This window comes from Mobula hypostoma, chromosome 7 (genome assembly GCF_963921235.1).
Source record: "Mobula hypostoma chromosome 7, sMobHyp1.1, whole genome shotgun sequence".
Classification (NCBI taxonomy): Eukaryota; Metazoa; Chordata; class Chondrichthyes; order Myliobatiformes; family Myliobatidae; genus Mobula; species Mobula hypostoma.
The window spans coordinates 86,909,322-86,932,078 of record NC_086103.1 but is presented as its reverse complement, the minus strand read 5'-3'; the positions used below and the strand labels follow the sequence as shown (position 1 = coordinate 86,932,078).

The following is a 22,757-nucleotide window of genomic DNA, read 5'->3' as shown; positions in this document are numbered from 1 at the left end:
TGAGCCCTGCCAACTGTGGAGAGGCACAAAGCAAACTGGGGTTCTGCTGCTGGTCATAAGCTACTCGCCCCTGGTGAGTGTGTCTGGACGGTAGAAAGAAGTACATAGTATGTGCCACACGGAGTCAGGCCACTGGGCCTGTCCAATCACTGCTGCTCTGCCTGGCCCCTCAGCCATTGTGAAGTGTTGGTGGTGAGTGAGTATCCTTGTGATGGCTCCGGCTCTTACTTGGAGAATGATCTTTGTCTGAGGTACTCCTAGCAGCACTCACAGCAGAGGCAGACCCAAGAACTATTGAAAACTAGTTGGGGAACAGTAACAGCAATTTACATTTATGTAGAACTGCAGAGTGGTGAGATGTGCCAAGGCATATGAAGGAAGGTTATCACACAGTTATTTATCCTGAGCAGCGTCGTAGAATCATACAGCACAGAAACTGGTCCTTTGGTCTGTGCTGACTATTGATCACTGATAATGTTGTATTCTCCCCACACTCCCACCAGTTCCCACCACTTACCTACATACTGGGATCATTTACAGCAGCCAATTAACCCACTAATCTGCAGGCCTTTGGGATCTGGGAGCACCTGGAAGAAGCCTACAGGGAGAACGTGCAAACTCTATGCAGTTAACACTGAAGGTCAGGAATGAATCTGGGCAGATGGAGCTGTGACTTCCAGCTGGCCACTGGGCCGTCAATGGACGGGTGACCAAAATCCCCAGCAAAGTGTAAATATTTAGGAGAGTTTTACCAAAGAAGTGTGAGGCAAAAATGCAGAGGTTTATGGATAAGAAATCTCCCCTTTGCCTAGTTAGTTAAATACATGGCTGTAGGAAGTTAAGAGATGTTTTGATATCTAACACTTGCTCCAAGTCCTCTAGCAAATTTGCTTAAAAGATTGCATAAGCTTTGGTTCAATTACACCATCCTACCTGTGCATTAACATCACTCACAGGTAGGATGGTGTCATTGAACCAAAGCTTTGTATAATCTGAATGCCTTTGTCCACTCTGTTGACTTTCAGCTCACCCTGCACATTCTGGCTAAACAACAGTGGCCATAAGACATAAAGGAATAAAGCAGAGCCTAACTCAACATGATCTAGCCAGAAACCTCATCAAGTGCTGTCCTAAATGGCCTTTATTCTAAAATCTATTCTGTTGCACAAATTAGATTGAGCGTGCTGAAATTTATTTGTCTCCCCCTTTCTTTGCTGTGTATCTCATGTTAGTAGCTTTCCAAGAGAGTGTGGCCCGCCTTCATACAGGAACAGTGGTAGGTCATTTTACCCTCATTCACCCCTGCCAAGGTAATGGCCTTGCAATTACAGATTCATAGGTACTGACTGGCAATTTTCCCCTTCCAGTCCTTAGAGTGTTGACGTAATTGTAGTTCTTTAAATACTGAGTCAGTAGGCAGAGCTAACTGAGCAGAAACCGGAATCAACCTGGAAAGCCAATGCCTTGTGCAGAGACTGCAGCTGTCTATACGTAATTACTGGTGACATCAGTATTGTGTCCAGTGTAGCATGAAAGATGCCTTCCATGTGACAGCCCAGCGGAAGTCATTGTTGACAATCCAGAGGAGGAGTTCCCAATCTTCCTTATGCCATGGACCCCACACAGGAGATTAGTGTGCAAACTTAAAGCACACGGTATTGGGGGTAAGGTATTGGTGTGGGTGGAGAATTGGTTAGCAGACAGGAAGCAAAGAGTGGGAATAAACGGGACCTTTTCAGAATGGCAGGCGGTGACTAGTGGGGTACCGCAAGGCTCAGTGCTGGGACCCCAGTTGTTTACAATATATATTAATGACTTGGATGAGGGAATTAAATGCAGCATCTCCAAGTTTGCGGATGACACGAAGCTGGGTGGCAGTGTTAGCAGTGAGGAGGATGCTAAGAGGATGCAGGGTGACTTGGATAGGTTGGGTGAGTGGGCAAATTCATGGCAGATGAAATTTAATGTGGATAAATGTGAAGTTATCCACTTTGGTGGCAAAAATAGGAAAACAGATTATTATCTGAATGGTGGCCGATTAGGAAAAGGGGAGGTGCAACGAGACCTGGGTGTCATTATACACCAGTCATTGAAAGTGGGCATGCAGGTACAGCAGGCGGTGAAAAAGGCGAATGGTATGCTGGCATTTATAGCGAGAGGATTTGAGTACAGGAGCAGGGAGGTACTACTGCAGTTGTACAAGGCCTTGGTGAGACCACACCTGGAGTATTGTGTGCAGTTTTGGTCCCCTAATCTGAGGAAAGACATCTTTGCCATAGAGGGAGTACAAAGAAGGTTCACCAGATTGATTCCTGGGATGGCAGGTCTTTCATATGAAGAAAGACTGGATGAACTGGGCTTGTACTCGTTGGAATTTAGAAGATTGACGGGGGATCTGATTGAAACGTATAAGATCCTAAAGGGATTGGACAGGCTAGATGCGGGAAGATTGTTCCCGATGTTTGGGAGGTCCAGAACGAGGTGTCACTGTTTGAGGATAGAGGGGAAGCCTTTTAGGACCGAGATTAGGAAAAACTTCTTCACACAGAGAGTGGTGAATCTGTGGAATTCTCTGCCACAGCAAACTGTTGAGGCCAGTTCATTAGCTATGTTTAAAAGGAAGTTAGATATGGCCCTTGTGGCTACAGGGGTCAGGGGGTATGGAGGGAAGGCTGGGTTCTGAGTTGGATGATCAGCCATGATCATAATAAATGGCGGTGCAGGCTCGAAGGGCCGAATGGCCTACTCCTGCACCTATTTTCTATGTTTCTATGTTTCTATTAACTGAGAGGTCTGTAATTCCCTGGTTGGGAATCCTGGTCTAGATATTATGGGTTCCACTCTGATAAATATCTCCAGACAGTAGTGTTTATATTGTGCCTAATCAAACCAAAGAAAGATGTGACTAACCTTGACATAAGGAGAGTGTGGAACTAAGAAGGTTGAGGAAAATTGAGGTCAATGGCCATCAAGGAGAAAACAGCCTTGGTTGGAGTCACCCTTGAAAAAGGTGTTATTGGTTGTTGAAGGTCAATAATCCTAGCATCAGGATAGCATTGCGGAACTTCCTCAGGGTAGTAATCTAAGCCCAACCATCTTCAGCCACTTATCAATGACCTTCCTTCACCAAAAGGGCAGAAGTGGGGATGTTCTATTCACAAATGAAGAAGACCAAGTACTGAGGGAGACCTCAGCAAGTTTCCAACTACAATTTTTTCCACTTTAAGGGAAGGTAGATATGGATGAATAGTAGTTACTTTGCCTAAAGATGAGTGTTGGGCCCTCGTGTAATCCCATTGTTGTGCTGTTACAACGTGGTTTTGACTCCCTGGAGAGAAAGAGTGATGACCTCGGAGATGGAGGATCATTGGTTGTTGGAAGACCTGGCAACTATCGCCACTGCCTCTGACCACTAATTAGGTCTTCAGGACTTTGGTCTTACAGTAGCAGCTCAGGGCGTCCCGGAGTTGGGAGTACAATTCCAGCGCAGGAGTTTGTATGTTTTCCCCATGACCACTTGGGTTTCCTCCGAATGCTCCGTTTTCCTCCCACAGTCTAAGGAAGTACCATTAATTGGCCATTGTAAATTGTCCTGTGATAAGGCTAGTGTGAAAAAGCAGGGCTGCTGGGCAGTGTGGCTACTTGCTCCATGCTGTTTCCATAAATAAAAATAAAAAGTCAGTGTCTTTCTAGTCGTCTGAAACTGTCCCTCTTTTTAGCTGAGTGCCATCAGACATTTAGCACGCAACATTCGTGTGCTCAGAGCTTGGTTAGCAATGGTAAGCTCTCTTCTGAAAGCCATAGGTATATGCAGTGCAAAGGTATTACTGCATGCATTACTATTGATAAGGAACTAGGATTTTACCTATTGAATGTGTAATAGGGATTCTTTTATTTCCCACTTGTGAGTTAATCAGGAATGTTATACAGCAACAGTGGAACCCAAATAATGAACTAGTTTCAATCTTGAGTTTCCACACTCCCTTCTCAAGCTCAGTGCAACATTGCAAGCTTTAAAATAGAACGTCTAAACAAGAGAATGTCAGAATGACTGTCGTGTTCTGCTGAATAGTTTTCGCCATCTGTGATGGTTGTAAAATGAGAGACAATGAGACCAACATCTTGGTGCTGAAGAGGTTTACTCCATCTATTGTTTTGAAAAGGGGTTGCTTCCCTAACTCAGGTGAGCCCTGGTTTGCTGCACACCTTTACAAAGGCGTCTTTTCACTCTTTAATTATCACCTGCTGTCTAGGGGAAGTGGGAAGTAGTAATTTTCCCAAATGCAAACATGGTTTCCTCCTGATTTCTACCTGTTGTGCCCTGCAATAGGCTTGGCAGGAGTTACTCAGCCATTAAATTATGCCTACCATGGCTGATCAGTACAGCAAGGGAAGACATCAGTAATTTAAGACATTGTAGCAATTATTTGATGCTGATTTCAACTTCTCTTTTCCTCCTCCTGCAGTCGCTGCTGTGACAAGAAAAGTTGTGGCAACAGAAATGAGACGCCATCAGACCCAGTGATAATTGACAGGTACCAACAATTGTTTGTTATTGATTATTGTGTGACACCTGCCTCTGCAAGTGGCACTGGTTCATTGGCTGGTTTTTATTGTGTCCTTGCAAACGTGTTTGATTTTGAATGTGTAACTACTCTGTCTCCTTCATCTTGTTTTGTGTGTTGTAATTGCCCTTTTTATATGAGACCAGCTTGGAAATTTTCTGGTGTTTTGTGCATTGGGACAATTTGTGATGTTTAAGGTGCTAAATAAATACAAATTGTTATACTTGTTATTATTAGAGATTGGAGCTCTTATGAATTTGGTTTAATGAGGGAATTGTTCAAGGTGACAGATTCCTGCTGTCTGGTTTTTCAATTGATTGTTATAGTTGATGTACGTTGTTAAATTGTAGATAACTACATGTACAAACAAATGTATGTATGTATTTTTCTACGAATATATCTATTTGAATATAAACTCCATAGTTTGTGATTTTGTGTTACTTGAATCAGTGGAAAGATGGAGAGTTTAAGAACTTTCAACATAATTCCTGAATGATTTGGTGTTTCACAGTATTGTATCCGTGCTTTGTTACTGGACACTTCTTGCTGCTTATACTCCAGCTCCAGCCATTAGGAAATGCACTGATGAACTCTGACTAGAAAATGTTCCAATTTGCCAGAAGCATGACACAATACAGAAGGGAGTAATGAGGCTCTTGCTCAGTGGATAAAGGGAGATGATCAGGCATCTTCCTTACCGACTGCTGATCAAGTAACTTGGCCAGGTTGATGCATGGATGCTCTTTTGTCAGAGTGGCTGTTGGCACTTATGTGTGTGGTACAGTGTTTGTATTATATGCATTGAGCTGTAGAACATGGAAAACCCGGGGCAATGATTTTATTTCAGTGGAGCATTATTGGAAGTACCTGTATGCACTTTGTGTGACACATTAATTACTGTATCAGAAAGACTTCTTTCAGTCATTTCTTTAGTTAAACAACAGTTTGTAACAGCACCGAATGGTGATTCCTGACACTGAAGTACAGAGAGGTAATCCTCATCTCTCGTTTGCAGCCTTGGCTGATTTGTGATTAGCAATAATGGTGAACAAAGAGAACCAGCAAAGTACTGTGGCTACCAGTGGAGTTCTCTCTGAAAGGGGGACTGGGTACCTATGCAACAAACATTGGGATCTCATTCATGTTGTGACTCAGCCGGTGCATGATAGCCTATGGCTGAAGTCGCTGGGCAAACATACACTGGGGTGCATCCTCTCCTTCTTAGGAAATGTCATCACTGTAGAGTTATCTTAATACTGTTGACCAGTTAGTAGTTGGGTAATGGTGTTAGTTGGATCCTCAGTGTCTTAGAGTCTCTGCAAGTTTTTATTTAAGTCTTTAAAGTTTTTCTATTAATTACAATCCTGTAATGTGGCAAATCTCTACAAGGGAAGGCTGAGATAGATGATGTCCAGTCCAAGTTCCCATTGGAAATGTTTTAACATCATTTTCTTGTATATGTGTTGTGTCTAGGATGCTGCAACTCCCAACCCCATCCATCACCTCTGACAAGAGATGGACTTTCTATAGGTTCTCATGAAAGCAGAGGACCAAATGGAACTGTACCTGGCAACAGATCTCTTTCAATTTCCCAAACACCAGCTGAGTTAATGGGAAGCTGAGGGAGAAGGGAATAGGGCAATGTAGGACATGGAATAAGAGAGAGGAGAGGAATTGCAAGGTAACTCATTGTAGCCTGTTTCTGCAGTAAGTTCTATGGGGCCATTCTGAATTGGTCATTCATCCAACAATATCATTGCTGGTTTTTAAAACTGTGAGACTAGATCTTTGGCCTACAGTATTCTGTGCAAGAAAGGAAACCAATTCATATGTCCTTATGACATAGAAAGACACAGTTCAGCGTGCCATCTTCCAGAGCAATCCCAATAGTCCCAGTCCCTTCTTGTTTCCCTCTAACCTCACTTCCCCACTAACTGTCCTTTGGTTTCCCTTACCAACTTCCTATTGCACTTCAGCCTTTTCACAATGACCAATTAGCTTCCCAACCAGCACATCTTTGGGATTTGGGAAGGACCAGGAGCATCCAGAAATAACCTGTGTGGTCCCAGGATGAATCTGCAAATTCCACAGAGATCATATCCAAATCCATGTTCCTGGAGCTGAGAGATACTACCTGCTGGGCCACCTGGCTAGTCATGGGATATGCAGAAAGGGGTGAGGGGCAGGAAGAAACATGAATTAGTGTGTTAGACTGTGCAACTGATGGTTCCCAGTTACCATCAGGCATTCTGGCAAGATCCGAGTGGCAAGTGTTAACTGTAAACTGTTAAGTTCTGGTGCTTGGTTTGAGGTTTTGGGAATTGTCTCGGGGCTTACTTAATTCAAACTTGTGATCCAGTGGGTGATTTATTGGCACAGAGTTGAAACAGCAGCAGCCTGGCAGATCTCAGTTGAGCCAGTAATGGCCAGTGATTTTATAGGTCTGGCAACATAGTGTGGGTCTTAGATTACTGTGGAGCATGAGATCTACAATGGGGAGAAAGAAACCATCTTGATTATTAACAAAAAGAAACTTGCTCTTTTCTTGACATCAGAAAATAATGTACCGGAATAACAGGAGAAACTTTGGCTTGAATCAAATTCACTGTTAACTCCAAGAATACATTGCACACATCCACTATTAAACCCATTGTTCCTAACCCACTCCACGTCCTTTACATGGATTCCATACTCCTCTTCTTCTCCTGGCAGATTCTATCAGATGTGGTCATTTGTTGTCTCCTCCTATCACTTCCGAGCATCCTTTTCTATCTCCATCCTTCCCTCCTCCATTTGCCAGTCATTCCTCACCTGGACCAATCCATCGTCTGACAGCTCTTGACCCATCCCTCCCCATCATCTCTTTATACTGGTTGCAATCTTTCTTTTTTCCACCTCTACTCTTTCAGTCTAGATAAAGAGTCTCAGTTCTGAAACATTATTTGTCCATTTCTCTGCACAGATACTGCCTGACCCGTTGACTCCTTCCAGCAGGTATTTTTGGTCCATTGTTAAAGCCAAGTTGACTGAAGCAGTCTTCATACAAGACCTAAAGATAGGCTTGTTATTTTTGTGTTAGCTTCATATCAACCCTGGACTTGCACTATAAATAAAATGATAAAATTGCAAGAAGCAATCCTGAAGGACACTTTGAGATGACCCTAAGTTGCTGGATGTGAGAGGCACAGTTATGTCACTCTGTTGATTAGTAATTCTCTTAAAAGTTTACTGCTACCCCACTTCAGACACTGCGTTCTCAAACACCAGAATGTATTGCAAAAATATATACCTTCATTTGCTTCCACAGATTGTCATTTGTCTAAAGTATATCATCATGGAGTTTAAAATGTACGTGTGATGTGCCCTTCTTGACAGAGGTGGGCAGACTCAGCCCCCTGTACCAGCTGCCAGCCTCCAACCAGAACCTGCACTTTTCAATGACCTGAGCACAGTTGTACTGATGTCATAATCCTGCAGCTCTGAAGAATCTGGGTCGCTCTTCATTGTCACCTTCATTAGTCAGCAGGAAGGACCTGCCCTGGGTTACAGGAGTTAATTAATTTATTACATCAAATTCAACAAAAGTCTGGCTGGGACAAACCCTTGTTTTAATATGAATAATCACATGAAGTCCATGATTACAATTGTTGTATGTGTCATTTATGTTGTGATTATTGTTTAAGGTAAAATTCCTCAGTGAATGGTAGGTCTTCAAGTTATGCGCTAAGGCAACGAGAGTCAGTTCCAGCACACAGCACTCAGTTTTCCTCTACATGTTTGGTGCAATTCTGTTATGTCGACTTTGAACACTTATTCAACGGCATATGATGGGATTTTAAGAAACAAAAGAGCAGTGGAGAAAGAGGAGAGTGCGAATCGTGCATTACAATACCTCCTTGATTTACGAATATTTATCATTAACCCTTTGGTGTACATGTCCACAATTCTTTTTTCTTTCTGTGAACATTGTTTACGCTCCACAAGCATTGTACCAAAAAGCCCATAATGCACTTTGCTCAGGTTTTCTATTCAGTGTAAGTTGAAGAATTACCATATCATTGTTTTGGTGACATTAGATGCATTTTCATCAAAGGCCATCGTGGATGAAAATAAGTGGAAAAATATTTTCCCAAACACTTCTTTTTGCAACAACATCATATTAATGACAGGAGTAGTAAACAGTTTGCTGATTTTATTTTCATATCACTGGCTTCATTTTTATTGGATGGAGATGATGCAGGAATGGAAACAATTAGCAATGAACTGAAAAAGGCTCATTCATTTAAATAAGATACAGTGATGTTCAAACTGGATATAATGTGAGCTGTGTGTGATATTTTCAAGGATGGTGTAATTCTTGTAATGTAGCCTAGAGAAGTTGGGAAATTGTGAATGAAATCCAGAAACTGAGTAAAAAGAGGACCTTGTTTTTGGTTTGCCAAGACTGGGTTCTGTAGTAAATAATGCATGGAAGGAATACATGACGAGCTGCAATTATTGTCAGCAATTGCTTGTTCTGTTGAGGCAGTGCGAGGTATGAAAAGAGCTTGGGGCCTTTCAGGACTCTTTGGTGGGCTACAGTCATAAACATCTATTAGTCACTTGGCAAAGGCCAATAAAAATAAGGGAGATGTAAATGGAGTGGCCATATTATGAGTGGATAATGTTAGAGTGGTCAAGCTTTGGCTCTGCATGCTTCGGTGAGAACAGGTAGAGGCTCTAAGTTAGACTCTAGTACGTTTTTTTTCTCTTTTTTTGTGTCTTAGTACATAGTGAGGTGAGATTGGGTTTAGAGTTAACGGTATACTCTTTGTTGTGAGATGTGGGAACTCTAGATGACCTCCAGTCTTCTTGATAACTACATCTACACAAAGTGCAGTGAGCAGCAGTTCCTTACAGACTGTGGTGAGGAACTGCAGCTGCAGTTGGATGACCTTCAGTTCATACAGGAGAATGAGGAGGTTATAGATGGGAGCTTCAGGGAGGTAGGCATCTTGAGTGGAAGGGGGCAGGTATCTGGGTGACTGTCAGGAGAGGGAAAGGGAATAGGCAGCCAGTGCAGAGTATCCCTGTGTCCATTCTTGTTGCTAGTAAGCATAACGCTTTGGATACTGTTGAGGGGGTGATCTAATGGGGTAAAAAGCATGTAAAAAGGGCAATATTATGTTAGTGTTGGGGGATTTCAATGTACAAGTAGACTGGGAAAATTAGGTTGGTGTTGGATCCCAAGAGAGGGAATTTGTAGAATGCCTATGAGATGGCTTCTTAGAGTAGCTCGTGGTCAAGCCCACAAGGGGAAAGGCAATTCTAGATTGGGTGTTATGTAATGATCCAGGTTTGATTAGGGGGTTAAGAAGTTTCCTTAAGGGAAGAAGATTTACAAGAATAATTCCAGGAATAAAAGTGTTAATGCATGAGGAGTGTTTGATGTCTCTGGACCTGAACTTGCAGGAGTTTAGAAGAATGAGCTTATCTCATTGAAGCCTATAGAATATTGAAAGGCCTTGATAGAGTGGATGTAGAGAGGATGTTCCTTATAGTGGGTGAGTCTAGGACCAGAGGGTAGCTCATAAAAGCCACCAGCATAGGGAACACAAATGATTTATTTTCTATAGTCATGTTAACAGTTACTGAGGTCTCTTTCTCTGCTCGTGGTTCACTGACCATTTGTAGATTTTAGAAAGGGGTAAAGGAAGATCCATTTTTGTTTTATTTTCTCTTGGACATCACAGTTGTACAGCAGGCAGTGCTGCTGTCTCATGGTTCCATAGATCTGTGTTTGAATCTGACTTGTGGAGTTTGCAAGTTCTCCCTGTGACCACATGGCTTTCCCTCGGTACTCTGGACTATCCTTACATCACATGGAAGTTCTGGTTAATAAATTAATTGGCTGCTGTAACTTTCCTCAAGAGTAGGTGGGTGAGAAAGAGTCAGTGGTGGGTGGGGGGGGGGTTGCTGAATGCTGATGAGATGTGACAGAGAACAAGGAAATATTTGGGAGAATAAGATTAATAGAATTGCTTTGGGAGCAAAACATAGGCTAAATGGGCCATATTCATATAGTCCCCTTTTATTTCTCATATTAAGGCAATCTTTGCTGGTATTTTCCAAACTTCAGTAATTCATTTCCAATTGTCTGGATTGGATGAAAAAGGATGAGGTTGTTTGTAATACTGAATGCAATCAGGTTTTCTGTTAGCTTGTATCCTCTGCTCCCTGTGCAGAAGATGCTGCCATTGTGAGGAGGTTTGACCACAGAATGGTTGGTTGAGGACAATCTGTCATCATATATTATCTTCCCCAAATAATTGGCTGGGCCTGTTGCTGCAAACTCTGGGTTGAATTATTCCAGGAGGGCACTTGAACGTTTTGACACATGATCTCTTAACTTTTGATTGTTAGGGAATCTTTTTTCCAGTTTCCACTATTTTTGTAACCACAAAATAAAGGTATTTAATGACATTAAAAGCAGTTGTTTACTTAATATCTCAATCATTATTTCTCAGCTTTGCATATTAATCTTCAAATCCTTGAGATTGCAGGCAGCCAAGGCCTTGCTTGATGGGAAATACAGTGGCTGAGGTGAGAATGATTGGCCTCAGCATTATGTATAACTTGCTGAGTGTAAAACTGAACAGTGGGCATCAAGGAGTTGGTGTGGGGGTGGGGCTGAGAGACACCCCATCGGTCAGATTTATATCTTTCACAAAGGTAGATGGTCTTTGGAAACCAATCATCCAGCCCAGCGTCTCATGCCAGGCGTTCATCAGAGCATTCCCATAGAATCAGTTACTTTTAGCTATTTCATCCATGACCTTCCCAAGGGCAGAATTGGGAAAGGTCATTAAGCATTGCATGATGTTCTTTGACCATTGTATAAAGTTACTTCCATTCCAGCCCATACCTGCATACAGCAAGGCCTAAGACAAATCTAGGTGTGGGCTGATGAGTGACAAGTTATGTACATGCCACAGAATTGCAAGGCTATGGCCATCCCTAACTAGCAAGAGCCTAACCATCTACCCTTGCCAAGTGCTCCACCATCAATATCCTGGAGTTACTACAGGTTTCCCCCACCATCCGATGGTAGAGCGTTCCTATGAAATGGTTCATAAGCCGAAATGTCGTAAAGCCAGTTTTCTGAAACGCCAGTTCGCTGCTGTTGTTACTGCATGGTCGGGAATCTTCCGGAGGGAAAGCCTCAAAATCCCCGGCTTTGCCTGCTGTTGGCGACCGAGATTGAGGTCGAATCATTCGGACAGAGATGGCACTCAGTACTCGGTGTCGGAGAGCTGACCAGAGGCTCGAAGTTTTCAGATGACTCAGATTCGGAGTGTGGTTGGGCATGGCAAGGAGAGTTTTTCTTCTTTCTCCTGTCTGCGTGAGATGTGGGACATTTGAGAGAATTTGAACTTTTTACTGTGCTCATGGACTTCTTCATCAAGTTATGGTATTGTTGCACTGTTGTAACTATATGTTATAATTATGTGGTTTTGTTAGTTTTTTCAGTCTTGGTCTGTCCTATGCTTTGTGATATCACACCAGAGGAAATATTGTATCATTTCTTAATGCATGCATTACTAAATGACAATAAAAGAGGACTGTGTGTCTTCATAATCTAAAAAAAAGCGAAGAAGCAATTATCATTTATTTATATGGGAAAAATTTGTGAGTGTTCCCAGACCCAAAAATAACCTACCAAATCATGCTAAATAGCACATAAAACCTAAAATAACAGTAACATATAGTAAAAGCAGGAATGATATGATAAATACACAGCCTATATAAATTAGAAGTACTTCTCCACGATTGCCTGCACTGTTTTCCGTAGCGAAAATCTCATGCAAGCGCTGTCGGCAGAAAATCGCACGCAAGCGCTCTCTAGTAACCTTTAAGCTATGAAGCTGCCAAATCATACCAAACAACGCATAAAAATAAACAGCCTATATAAAGTAGAAATAATGCATGTACAGTGTAGTATCACTTACCGGAATTGGGACAGCGCGGAGCACACTGGTGATGGTGTGTTAGGCTGAGTCAGAGGTTGGGGTGGTGCAGTGGCCCCCACCCTCCAGGCAGCGACCCGATACCGATCCATGAAGCATGCAGGGGTACAGCGGTAGCCGGGAGGCACCCAGCACATCTTTAAGAAAAAAGCCGAAATAAACAAGCTAATTAATTAGGTGCTGCCCGGCACGTAAATGTCGGCCCAGATCAGAGGCGAATCACCTCTGATCTTCATGTCCCTGGATGAGTTCAGCTTCAACTCTCATGAGGACCTGGACAAGGTAGCCCCGACTGACAGATCATCCCACACGTTACACATTCATTCCCTTTACAAAAGCCATACAGTAGATGCAATCTGTACCATCCACAAAATGCTTCTCCATCAGCAGCTCTCATCAAAACAGTGAGAAGGGTGAGCAGTTACCCAGAACACCATATCTTTTAGGTTCCCTTCAATATCGTACACCATCTTTGATTTGGAAGAATATTTCCATTCCTTCCTTGTCACTTTGATCCAACCTTGGAGGTACCAACCCAACAGCACTGTGGGAGGACCATTATCAGAAGGACTGTGACAGTTCAAGAAGGTGGCTCACAAAAGTAGCAGCGTCTCCCTAGGTAATTAGGGATGGGTAGTAAATACAGGTCTTGGCTTGACATTGCTCATATTCCATCTCTTGACTTCCCCTTCCTGAAGTCCACAATCAATTCTTTGGTCTTACTGATGTTGAGTGCAAGGTTGTTGTTGCGAATATCAACACAGAAGTCAGAAAAGGTCAGGCTGTGTCTGCGGTTCAGTCATTGAGATTACTGGGACGACCATTACCAATACATTGAAGTGGGACAAGCGCATTACACTCATCACTAGGCAAGTCCAGCAGAGATTGTTCGGTCTATGCCAGTTTAGGAAACACAACATCTTAGGGCCTATCCTGAGAAATTTTTACTCAGCCATCACTGAGGGTGCTGTGACCACGTCTATCACCACTTAGTTTCCCACCGCCTCCTCTCTCTCCAAGTTCAGGTTGCAGTGAGTGGTCCAGTCAGTGGAGAAGATCATTGGCTGATGTTAAAAGACTGATTCATTGCCAGAGTGAAGAAAAAAGCTGAAAAAATTGCTGCTGACTCCACCCACCCTAGCAGTCACCTATTCACCAAATTGGCATCAGGGAGACGCTACAAGTCCATCACCACCAGGACTATACGTCACCTCCAAAGCTTCTTTCCTGCAGCTATCCAGAGTCACAGCAAAACTCACTCTGGTATAATATATAATACCCTGACTGTCCCTGTGCAACATCCGTTAAATGGTCTTTCCTGCTCTCCTTGTTCTGTTGATAATTGTTAAGTCTGTTCATGTGTTCACATTTATTTACGTTGAGTATTGATGTTTGTGCATGGGACCGTTCTGCTAACTGTTGATTGCTCATGGCTGTTTGTAAATAGTTGCTTCCGATTGTATTGTCTGTACTTGTATGGTGCTGTCCTATGTTTGTGCTTCCAGTGGTCCACCATCAATTCCGGTATGTTTCACATACTGCCAATAAAGTGCTTCGGATTCTCATTCTAAAACCAGTAGAAAATCCAGACCAGAGAAAGTGAACATCAGTTTTACAGTGCGTTCACAGATACCATAAAAACAATTATCTTTTCTTGTGCATTTGCTTTTGGTGTAATTAATCCTGAATTCTCGCAGACTCCTGCACACACACTGAGAAATGTCTCCCCAGTGTAAGCACAAGTGGGACAATGACATCTCCTCTCCTTACTGAGACCATGCAAGGTGAAGATGTAACCATGGAGAGAACCGCTCTTTGAGATAATTGAACGATTTAATGATTTTTCTCCCAGTGCACTCAGATGAACCAAGGTCTTGAATTCCTCCTTTTAATTCACATTTTAAGACCAACCACTCCTGGATGACAAGAAAAGTTAAAATGCATCCTAAAACATCTTCGTTTCATAAATTGCAAATCATGTTTGGAACGCAGATTAAATTGGAAATAGTGAAAAGATATGGAAGACTGGATCTTTCCATTTTGGGAGCAGAAAGTTCAACAGTGAATGGTTTTTGTACCAATCACAAAACGTTCAAGACAGTTGTGGTTGTGAAGGGATTAAAAAATGTTTAAAATTCTGTGGGCATTACTTTTTATAATAAAAGTGTGAGCCTTTAGTTTTATCCTTTTCATATTGTCTTATCCACATTAATTTGTGTGGGCAAGGCAGTTCTTAGACCTTACTAATGCTTTAACTTAATCTGCTATTGAAATAGACACAAAAGGCCATTACCAATGATAATTTTATAGTTTATCTTTATTCCTTTTCTTGTTCATATGATTTGCACTTCATCTGTTACAAAGTTTATAAATAGTAACTCTTAGAGTCAGTGCATGGGTTGCAATGGAGTGAGAAGGAAACTGGGAAAGATTATAAGAGGGGGAGAAGTCGGGCTTGATAAACTTGACAGCATAGTCCATAAATTAGACATCATGAAAGTAAGTTAGACATCATGAAAGTAAGTTAGACATCATGAAAGTAAACTTGCGACAGACAGGGCTGTTTTCAGCAATCCTGAAAGAGGTGTTCAGAATTGTGTGCAGGCCACAAATTTTCTCCCCCTTTCAGATAATCTGATGCTACCTGGATAGGTCAGATGACAACACGCCCAGGATACACAGAGTCCAAAAAGCAGCTGCCTGTTTGTTGCTTCTTGTCTCCCAGAAGGCCAGTAAGTGCAGTCAGCAGAGCAGTGAGGCCAATGTGGAGGAAGGAAGTTGCTTTTCCTTCTCTTTTAGATAAGATGTCATTCATGAGAGCTACTTGTTGAACTAATCAGGTTAATTGAGAGCCGTGTACAGCAGTCAATGAGCTGAACTTTCCTTCCTGTCAGGATTGAGCAGGTGGGGGAAGGGAAAAGATCTTTTAGCTAATTGGTTTGAATTCTCACCATGCTCAACCAGAGATTCATAATCAGCAATATTTACACTTTATTGTGGCTTTGTTTGAATAGCAATCTCTTCAAGTGTGGGAGGATTCTATCAGCCTTTTTTGATACTAATTCTCACCTGGTGCCTGGTCTGGGTGGGACACATCTGGACTGATCCTGGATGCCATTACAATTCCCTGCCAGTCACAGACAGGTTTTTCTAACATGAGGAAGGCATTGACATTGCTAGCCTGATCAGGCCGTGCATAGTGTGTACTCATTGTTGGGGGAGGAGTCCCATTTTCTGACAAGTCTGGATCTAAATACACTGGCACATCACTTTCTGGATGTATTGGTCTGTGTAGTTTAGCTAGACTCTGCCTTTATTAACCGTAAAGAAACCCTTTACCCCTGTTCCAATTTGTAAAATCATTTTGGGTAAACATGCATACTCAGATGGAGAATTAGATTATATAAATGCATGGATTATAAGTGTTATAGGTATCACTGCGTTTTAATGGGTCCATGAATATCAACTGTGCTGCATAATTAATGTGAATCAACATTGTATGAGGATAAATTATCTGACCTCTGCTGCTTCAGAAAGCCAAGGTACCTGTGCAGAAAATGCATGGCTTTCAATGCAAATTGAACTGGCAGTAGTGTGACCCTGTTAATGGACTAACAGCTGTAGTAATTTTCGTGATGGGCTGAGGTTGAGATTAGTTTGTTTGCAGTTTGGAATCAGAGGGCAAATGACAACAGAATCAGAATCAGGTTTAATATCACTGGCATGTGTCGTGAATTTTTTGTGTTGCAGTAGCAGCACAATACAGTACATAATAAAATAAAACTATATATTACTGTAGGAAATATATTTTTTAAAAAATTAAATAAGTAGTGCAATAAATGAAAACATACTGGAGTGGTCATGGGTTCATTGTCCATTCAGAAATCTGATGGCAAAGAGGAAGAAGATGTTTCTAAAACATTGAGTGTGTGTCTTCAGGCTCCTGTACCTCCTTCCAGATGATAGCAATGAGAAGAGGGTATGCCCTGGGTGATGGGAGTCCTTTTTGATGGATGCCACCTTCTTCAGGCATCGCCTTTTGACGACGTCCTCGATGCTGTGGAGGCATGATAGAACTTAGCGTCATTAAGGATGTTGATGAATGCACTTACTTATACCAAGATGCAATAGGACAGCATTGCCTTACATAGAGACTAAAGCCGCACCTTTACGATAGCTCACTCCAGTAGCTGATCTTGAAGTGTGAACCTTGTTGGTTTGCTGGTGAATGTAGATGCCAGAATTACTGCTGTTCTCAACCTCTGTGGAGGAGTCACTGGATTGCAATCCACGGCGTCAGCCAAAGTGTCTCTTTACAAATGAAATAAGTGGATTAGAAGAGAATTGTTTGGATGAAGTGCCACAGTGGCCAATGGGAAAAAAAATCATTTCATGGATCTGGACAAAAAAAGAAAAATCTAAAGATAGAAGATGGCAGCTCTACTGAGGAAATACAAAGAAGTTTGTCTGATTTTGATTTCATTTTTTGTTGCAGATAAAGGGATTGTTTGAGTGAGATAGCACAGCCAGATTAAAGCAGTGATTTGCCTCCAAATAGTTACTGTGTACATTTAATGATTTGGAGCCAGTCTGAGGCGTGAAGTACAGACCTTGAAGAGTTATGTTTGTTTTTTGAGGTAGCAACACCTTGCCATCTCATTGCCCATTGAATTCATTTCAGGAAGCTGAGTTTGGGGCTTTGAACAGGCTTTTTATACTTTTCAAATGCATATTTATGCTGTCGTGGGCCCTTTTTGCTTCTCTGAATGTGCAATGTGAAAAGTATCTGCAATGTCATTAGTACAAGAATCTACACTCACTCTGCCTGATGAAGAATATTTAAGAGTTTTTTTCTATAATTTCCTCCTCTCTTCTGAAAGGGGTGAATTTACTGGGGCCTTGCTAGCTGTTTCCATTGTATGCTTCAGTGTTGTTACCTTATGAGATCCACATAGTAATGACTCAATATTTGATCATAAGGGCACCCATATCCTTTCCTCGCCTCTCAGTTTCCTCGTGCAATAAAGAATATCGAATAAGGTTACAAACCTGCCTTTAAACATCTCAGGGCACACCACAGAAGAGATATCAAAGAAAACGTGAGGCTAAGTCACATAAAGAGGTAATGAGATAGGTGACCAAATGAGGTAGCTTTTAGGGATTTGATTAAAGGTGGTCCCAGTGGAAGGAACTCCTCCTCAATCCTGATAGACTGTCCAAGAAAAAGAAATTAAAAGAAGAAAAGGAGGTGGAGTGTTCGGGAAGTTTACAACCTCGTGTTTTGACAGCTGAAAGTATTCCTACTGATAATCGAGTGATGAAAAGTAGTAATGGTCAATATTGGTGCAGCTTTGGTACCTTGAACAGCTTCAGGGATGGAAGAGATATCTAGATGCTATGGAGTAATGGAGTAATTTAGAAGCAACAGGTCAAACAGGAGTTGGGTGCGAAGCAATTTTGATGAACAGAAGGCCCTTGTGTTACAAGTCTATAGGTTTCTGTACATGTCAACATGGCTAGATAGGGTGTTGACAAGGCATTGACATGCTTGCCTTAATAGGTTGGGCACAGAATATTAAAGTTGGGTGGTACTTTGCAACTTTACTAAACACCGATTAGGCTGCATTTGGAATATTTTGTGCAGTTCCGGTTGCCACGCCATAGTAAGAATGTGGTTGGGCTAGGGAGAGTGCAAGGGAGACTTACTATGATGTTGTCTGGATTGGAGTACGAGGGGTGATTGATAAGTTCGTGGCCTAAGGTAGAAGGAGTCAATTTTAGAAAACCTAGCACATTTATTTTTCAACATAGTCCCATCCTACATTTACACACTTAGTCCAGCAGTTGTGGAGCATATGGATCTTGGACCTCCAGAAAGTGCCCACAGCAGGGGTTATTGATAAGTTCGTGTTCAAGGGTAGAAGGAGATGAGTTATACAGCTCTCGTTACATGCAGATGCAGTTCAACTCTTTGAGTGATTATGCAAAAAGTTTGAAGTTAATAACTCATCAGGGGTGATTGATAAGTTCGTGGTCTAAGGTAGAAGGAGATGAGTTATTAACTTCAAACTTACTGCACAATCACTTAAAGCGTTGAACTTCATGTGCATGTAATGAGAGCTGTATAACTCATCTCCTTCTACCTTAGGCCACAAACTTATCAATCACCCCTCATACTTTAAATATGGGTTAAGGTTGAGAGTCTAGATTTATTTTCCCTGGAGCAAGGACCACTCTATGGAATGGAAGAGAATGATAAAACAAAGTTAAAAACAGAATAGTACTGGACATTTCAGTAGACATTTAGATTTGACACCATGTCACAGACCAGAAACTTTGACTTTTTCTTTTTTCACAGATGCTGTTTGACTTGGTAAGTTTTTCCAGCATTCTCTGTTTGCTTCACATTTCTAATACCTGCAATTTTAAAGAGATATGGCTCTTACAAAACAAGGCACTGCAGAGGTGGCCTGTTAATGCAGACCAGAGGGGACCGGGATAGTGGGTGAGTTATGAAGTTCTCTGGGTGAAGGAACCTGATGTCACTTAATATTTTGCAACACAGAAAAAGAGCAGCCACTTGGACAAGGAACATGGGAGAAGCCAGCATTAAATCCTATTCTGGCAGGTGGTCAGAGTCTATCCCAAGTATGATGTGTTGAGACAAGATCCTGAGTATCTGTTGAGGTAGAGATTAAAAATCCCATGGCCATACATGAATAACCAGGAAACTGCCAAGTGTTTTCATTTAATTTATTCATGTTTAGGGAGCAGGGTTTTGTTGGCAAGGACAGAATATACTGCTCTTGAAAAGATGGTGATGAACTGCCTTCTTGAATTGCTGCAGTCCTTCTTGGAAGTGGAGGCTGTGGTTTGGGCAGTGCTGTCAGGGCAGTTTGTACTATGTACCTACAGTGGAATATGTAGTGCCTGTAGTTTTCCTTACTCAATGCCTTCTAACTGGTTAGTCAGTCATCACTTTCATTGCCCTATGTGGCATACACTAGTGACCTGTGATGCAGCTAGCACAGAGACCTGGATTCAGTCCTGACATTGGCTGTTACCTGTGTATGGAGTTTTCACGTTTTCTTGTGACCGCATTGTTTCCTCGAGATTTTCCAGTTTCTTCCTGCATCCCAGAAAAATGCAGGTCAATACGTTAGTGTACGACAATAAATTGCTCCTGGATGTAAGTAAGGGGTACAACCTACAAAGTAACTGAAGGGAATGTGTGAGAATAAAATGGATTAGGGTAAAATGGGCAGGTGATTGTCAGCACGGATGGTGAGCTGAAGGGCTTGTCTCCATGATGTATGACTCCATGAATTCTAATCATTCTCTTGAATTTACCTCCAGTTTTGAGGAGATGCCATGCTATATACATGTAATTCCTTTTCTAAAATAAGGGCAAAAGGAATAACAAATGGATTAATTCCATGCAGTGTGGTGAAGGAGAAGCAATAAACTGATCTGGGAGGGTTAATTCTGTGATCACTTCTGAGAGGAAGAAAGCTTACATGTTGGTTAATTTAAACAAGATTTCCTCTGTGTCATTTTGAAACTTAAATGAATGATTTAAATTGTATCAGCAATCTGACTGTTGCTGCTATTCTCAGGAAAGAGTTCCGCTGCAGGATTATTTTCTTTAGCACTTGGGGATAAGGGAAACTGTTAGTTTTCAAATTGGAACCATCTGTGCTCCCCTTGGCAACCAAAGGGGGAACTTAAAAAATGTAGCATGTCTACGATCAAACTGCCAGCACTCTCGTTGGTTGTAACAACAGACATGGATCTTGAATGTTTGGTCTACCATTTCTGACAAGGCTGAAAACTATCAAGGGCTTCTAAATAAATTAAATACATTTAATTACGTGGAACATTAGCAGGCCATTCAGCCCATGTGTTCTACACTGATGTTTGTGCTCTATTTGGTGGTTTCTCACTTTACTACATTTCCCCTTCTCCAGCTATCCTTCTCTTCCTCTGTATCTACTAATTATCTAGCTTTCCCTCGGAGCTGTGCTTGTTATTTCCCTTGGTCACCTGAAAGTGAAAGCAGATTCCTCATGCAAACCACTACAGACCATGAGGACATAGAATCACAGATAATATACAGCATGAGGCCCACCTCATCCATGGTGGCCACAAAACCCCTTGTCTGCCTGCATTTGCCCAATATCCCCCTAAACCCTCCTATCCACGTACTTATCCAAATGTTATTGGTTTGCTTTTCAGTTTATTAGCATTTGCATTATATATGCGGCTTATAGTCTGGACTGCCTTCATGGAACTCTTAGACTCTTTCATGGGCAACAGAGTGATAACCTGATGCTTGGCTCAATGTGGCAATGGTCCTTTTTTGAAAGGTGGTTCATATACAGCACCCATAATTTAGCCCTGCATGAATTATTCTGTGGTTCCTGGTATTTGAATGTCAGCATTACAGGCATGTTAGTGTCGGGATATTTTTCTTCTCTGGACAATGTTGATTATAATAATTGGAGATATGGAAAAGTACAATTGCACCTGGCTGGAGATGTTACGCATGTCTTTCAATATCCATCCAGAAGCCTTGCTAGATTTAACTCTCAGAACCAATTAAAACTGTATTTCCGCTTGAAGGCAGTGACAATGAACGGAGAAGTGTATACCTACTGACTCGTGGCACCTCTTTTGGGGTAGATGCGCGTCAAACAATACCTCAGCCAATACCGCGGCTGCAGCTTTTTCTAGTTTATTCCTCTAGCCCCCCCCCAACACCCCCTCCCCACTTTTTTTATTTCACTTCCTGTCATAAAGGTCGAGGCAGGGTGACCCCTGCATCGCAGCAAGGTTGCTGAATTATTCATGCAATTGACTTTGTGTCAGCGTACACATTTGTGCAGAGGGATGTTTTATTCATTTGTCTCATTTAAAGGCCTTCCCTGCACCTGTTCTACCACTAAGTACCCAGTGATTTGCATTTGATGCTAATTTAGTTACAGTATCTGACTGATTTCCCTCTTAATTTCATTTTCCAATACTCTCTCAGAGTAGTTAGTAAATAACACATTTGCCTTATTTTTTGTTATATTTATTAGCTGAATTTTAGTTACTTGTATTTCACGTTTACATGTGCACTTTCACCTTAGTAACATGTCTTTTATCCTGCAGAATGAAGCTGTCTCTATTTAAAAATAACATCAAGCCAATATACCAAGTTGACTTCATTACTCAGAGCACTGAATTCTGTCTTCCTCTTCTTCTTCCTCCTCCTTTTCTCTTGTCTCTTGGGAAAGAAGATGACCTGATTGTTCTCCACTTCTGCGAATCCTGAAGCAGCTGATGAAGCCAGTACAGGGCCCGGGGATTCTGCCACAGGTGCGACATTTAGTCGCTGCATGAGGTGCTTGGGTGAGCTAGCTAGGAGGGTGTGCGCACTTCCACCTGCTGCTGGAATAGAGACTTCAGGATGATCAGTGGCTTCCTGGATACTTCTTAATTATTACGAGGGGTGATTGATAAGTTCATGGCCTAAGGTAGGAGGAGTCAATTTTGGAAAACCTAGCACATTTATTTTTCAACATAGTCCCCTCCTACATTTACACACTTGGTCCAGCGGTCGTAGAGCATATGGATCTTGGACCTCCAGAGAGCGTCCACAGCAGAGGTGATTGATAAGTTCGTGGCCTAAGGTAGAAGGAGATGAGTTATACAGCTCTCTTTACATGAACATGCAATTCAACTCTTTGAGTGACTATGCAGGAAGTTTGAAGTTAATAACTCATCAGTTAATAACGCATCAGGGGTGATTGATAAGTTTGTGGCCTACAGTAGAAGGAGATGAGTTATTAACTTCACCCCTGCTGTGGACCACATTCTAGGGGTCCAAGATCTGTATGCTCTATGACCGCTGGACTAAGTGTGTAAATGTAGGAGGGGACTATGTTGAAAAATAAATGTGCTAGGTTTTCTAAAATTGACTCCTTCTACCTTAGGCCACGAACATATCTATCACCCCTCACACATGGTAGGGATTTCCATAAGACAGTGAAGATGTTTTTAGGAGATTTTGAGAAAGTTTAAAGTACATCAAGCACATATATGTTAACAACAGGAATTCTGCAGATGCTGGAAATTCAAGCAACATACATCAAAGTTGCTGGTGAACGCAGCAGGCCAAGCAGCATCTATAGGAAGAGGTGCA

General features: G+C 41.9%; 1 protein-coding gene across 3 annotated transcripts in view; it reads left to right on the top strand.

Annotated features, from left to right (window-relative positions):
- Positions 1-22,757, top strand: part of ebf1a (EBF transcription factor 1a) — a 481,697-nt gene that overhangs the window by 16,567 nt on the left and 442,373 nt on the right. For all 3 annotated transcript variants that reach the window (XM_063053691.1, XM_063053692.1, XM_063053690.1), the window contains exon 6: positions 4,467-4,535. In XM_063053691.1, coding sequence (XP_062909761.1) covers positions 4,467-4,535 — 69 coding nt within the window. The remainder of the gene's footprint in view (positions 1-4,466; positions 4,536-22,757) is intronic.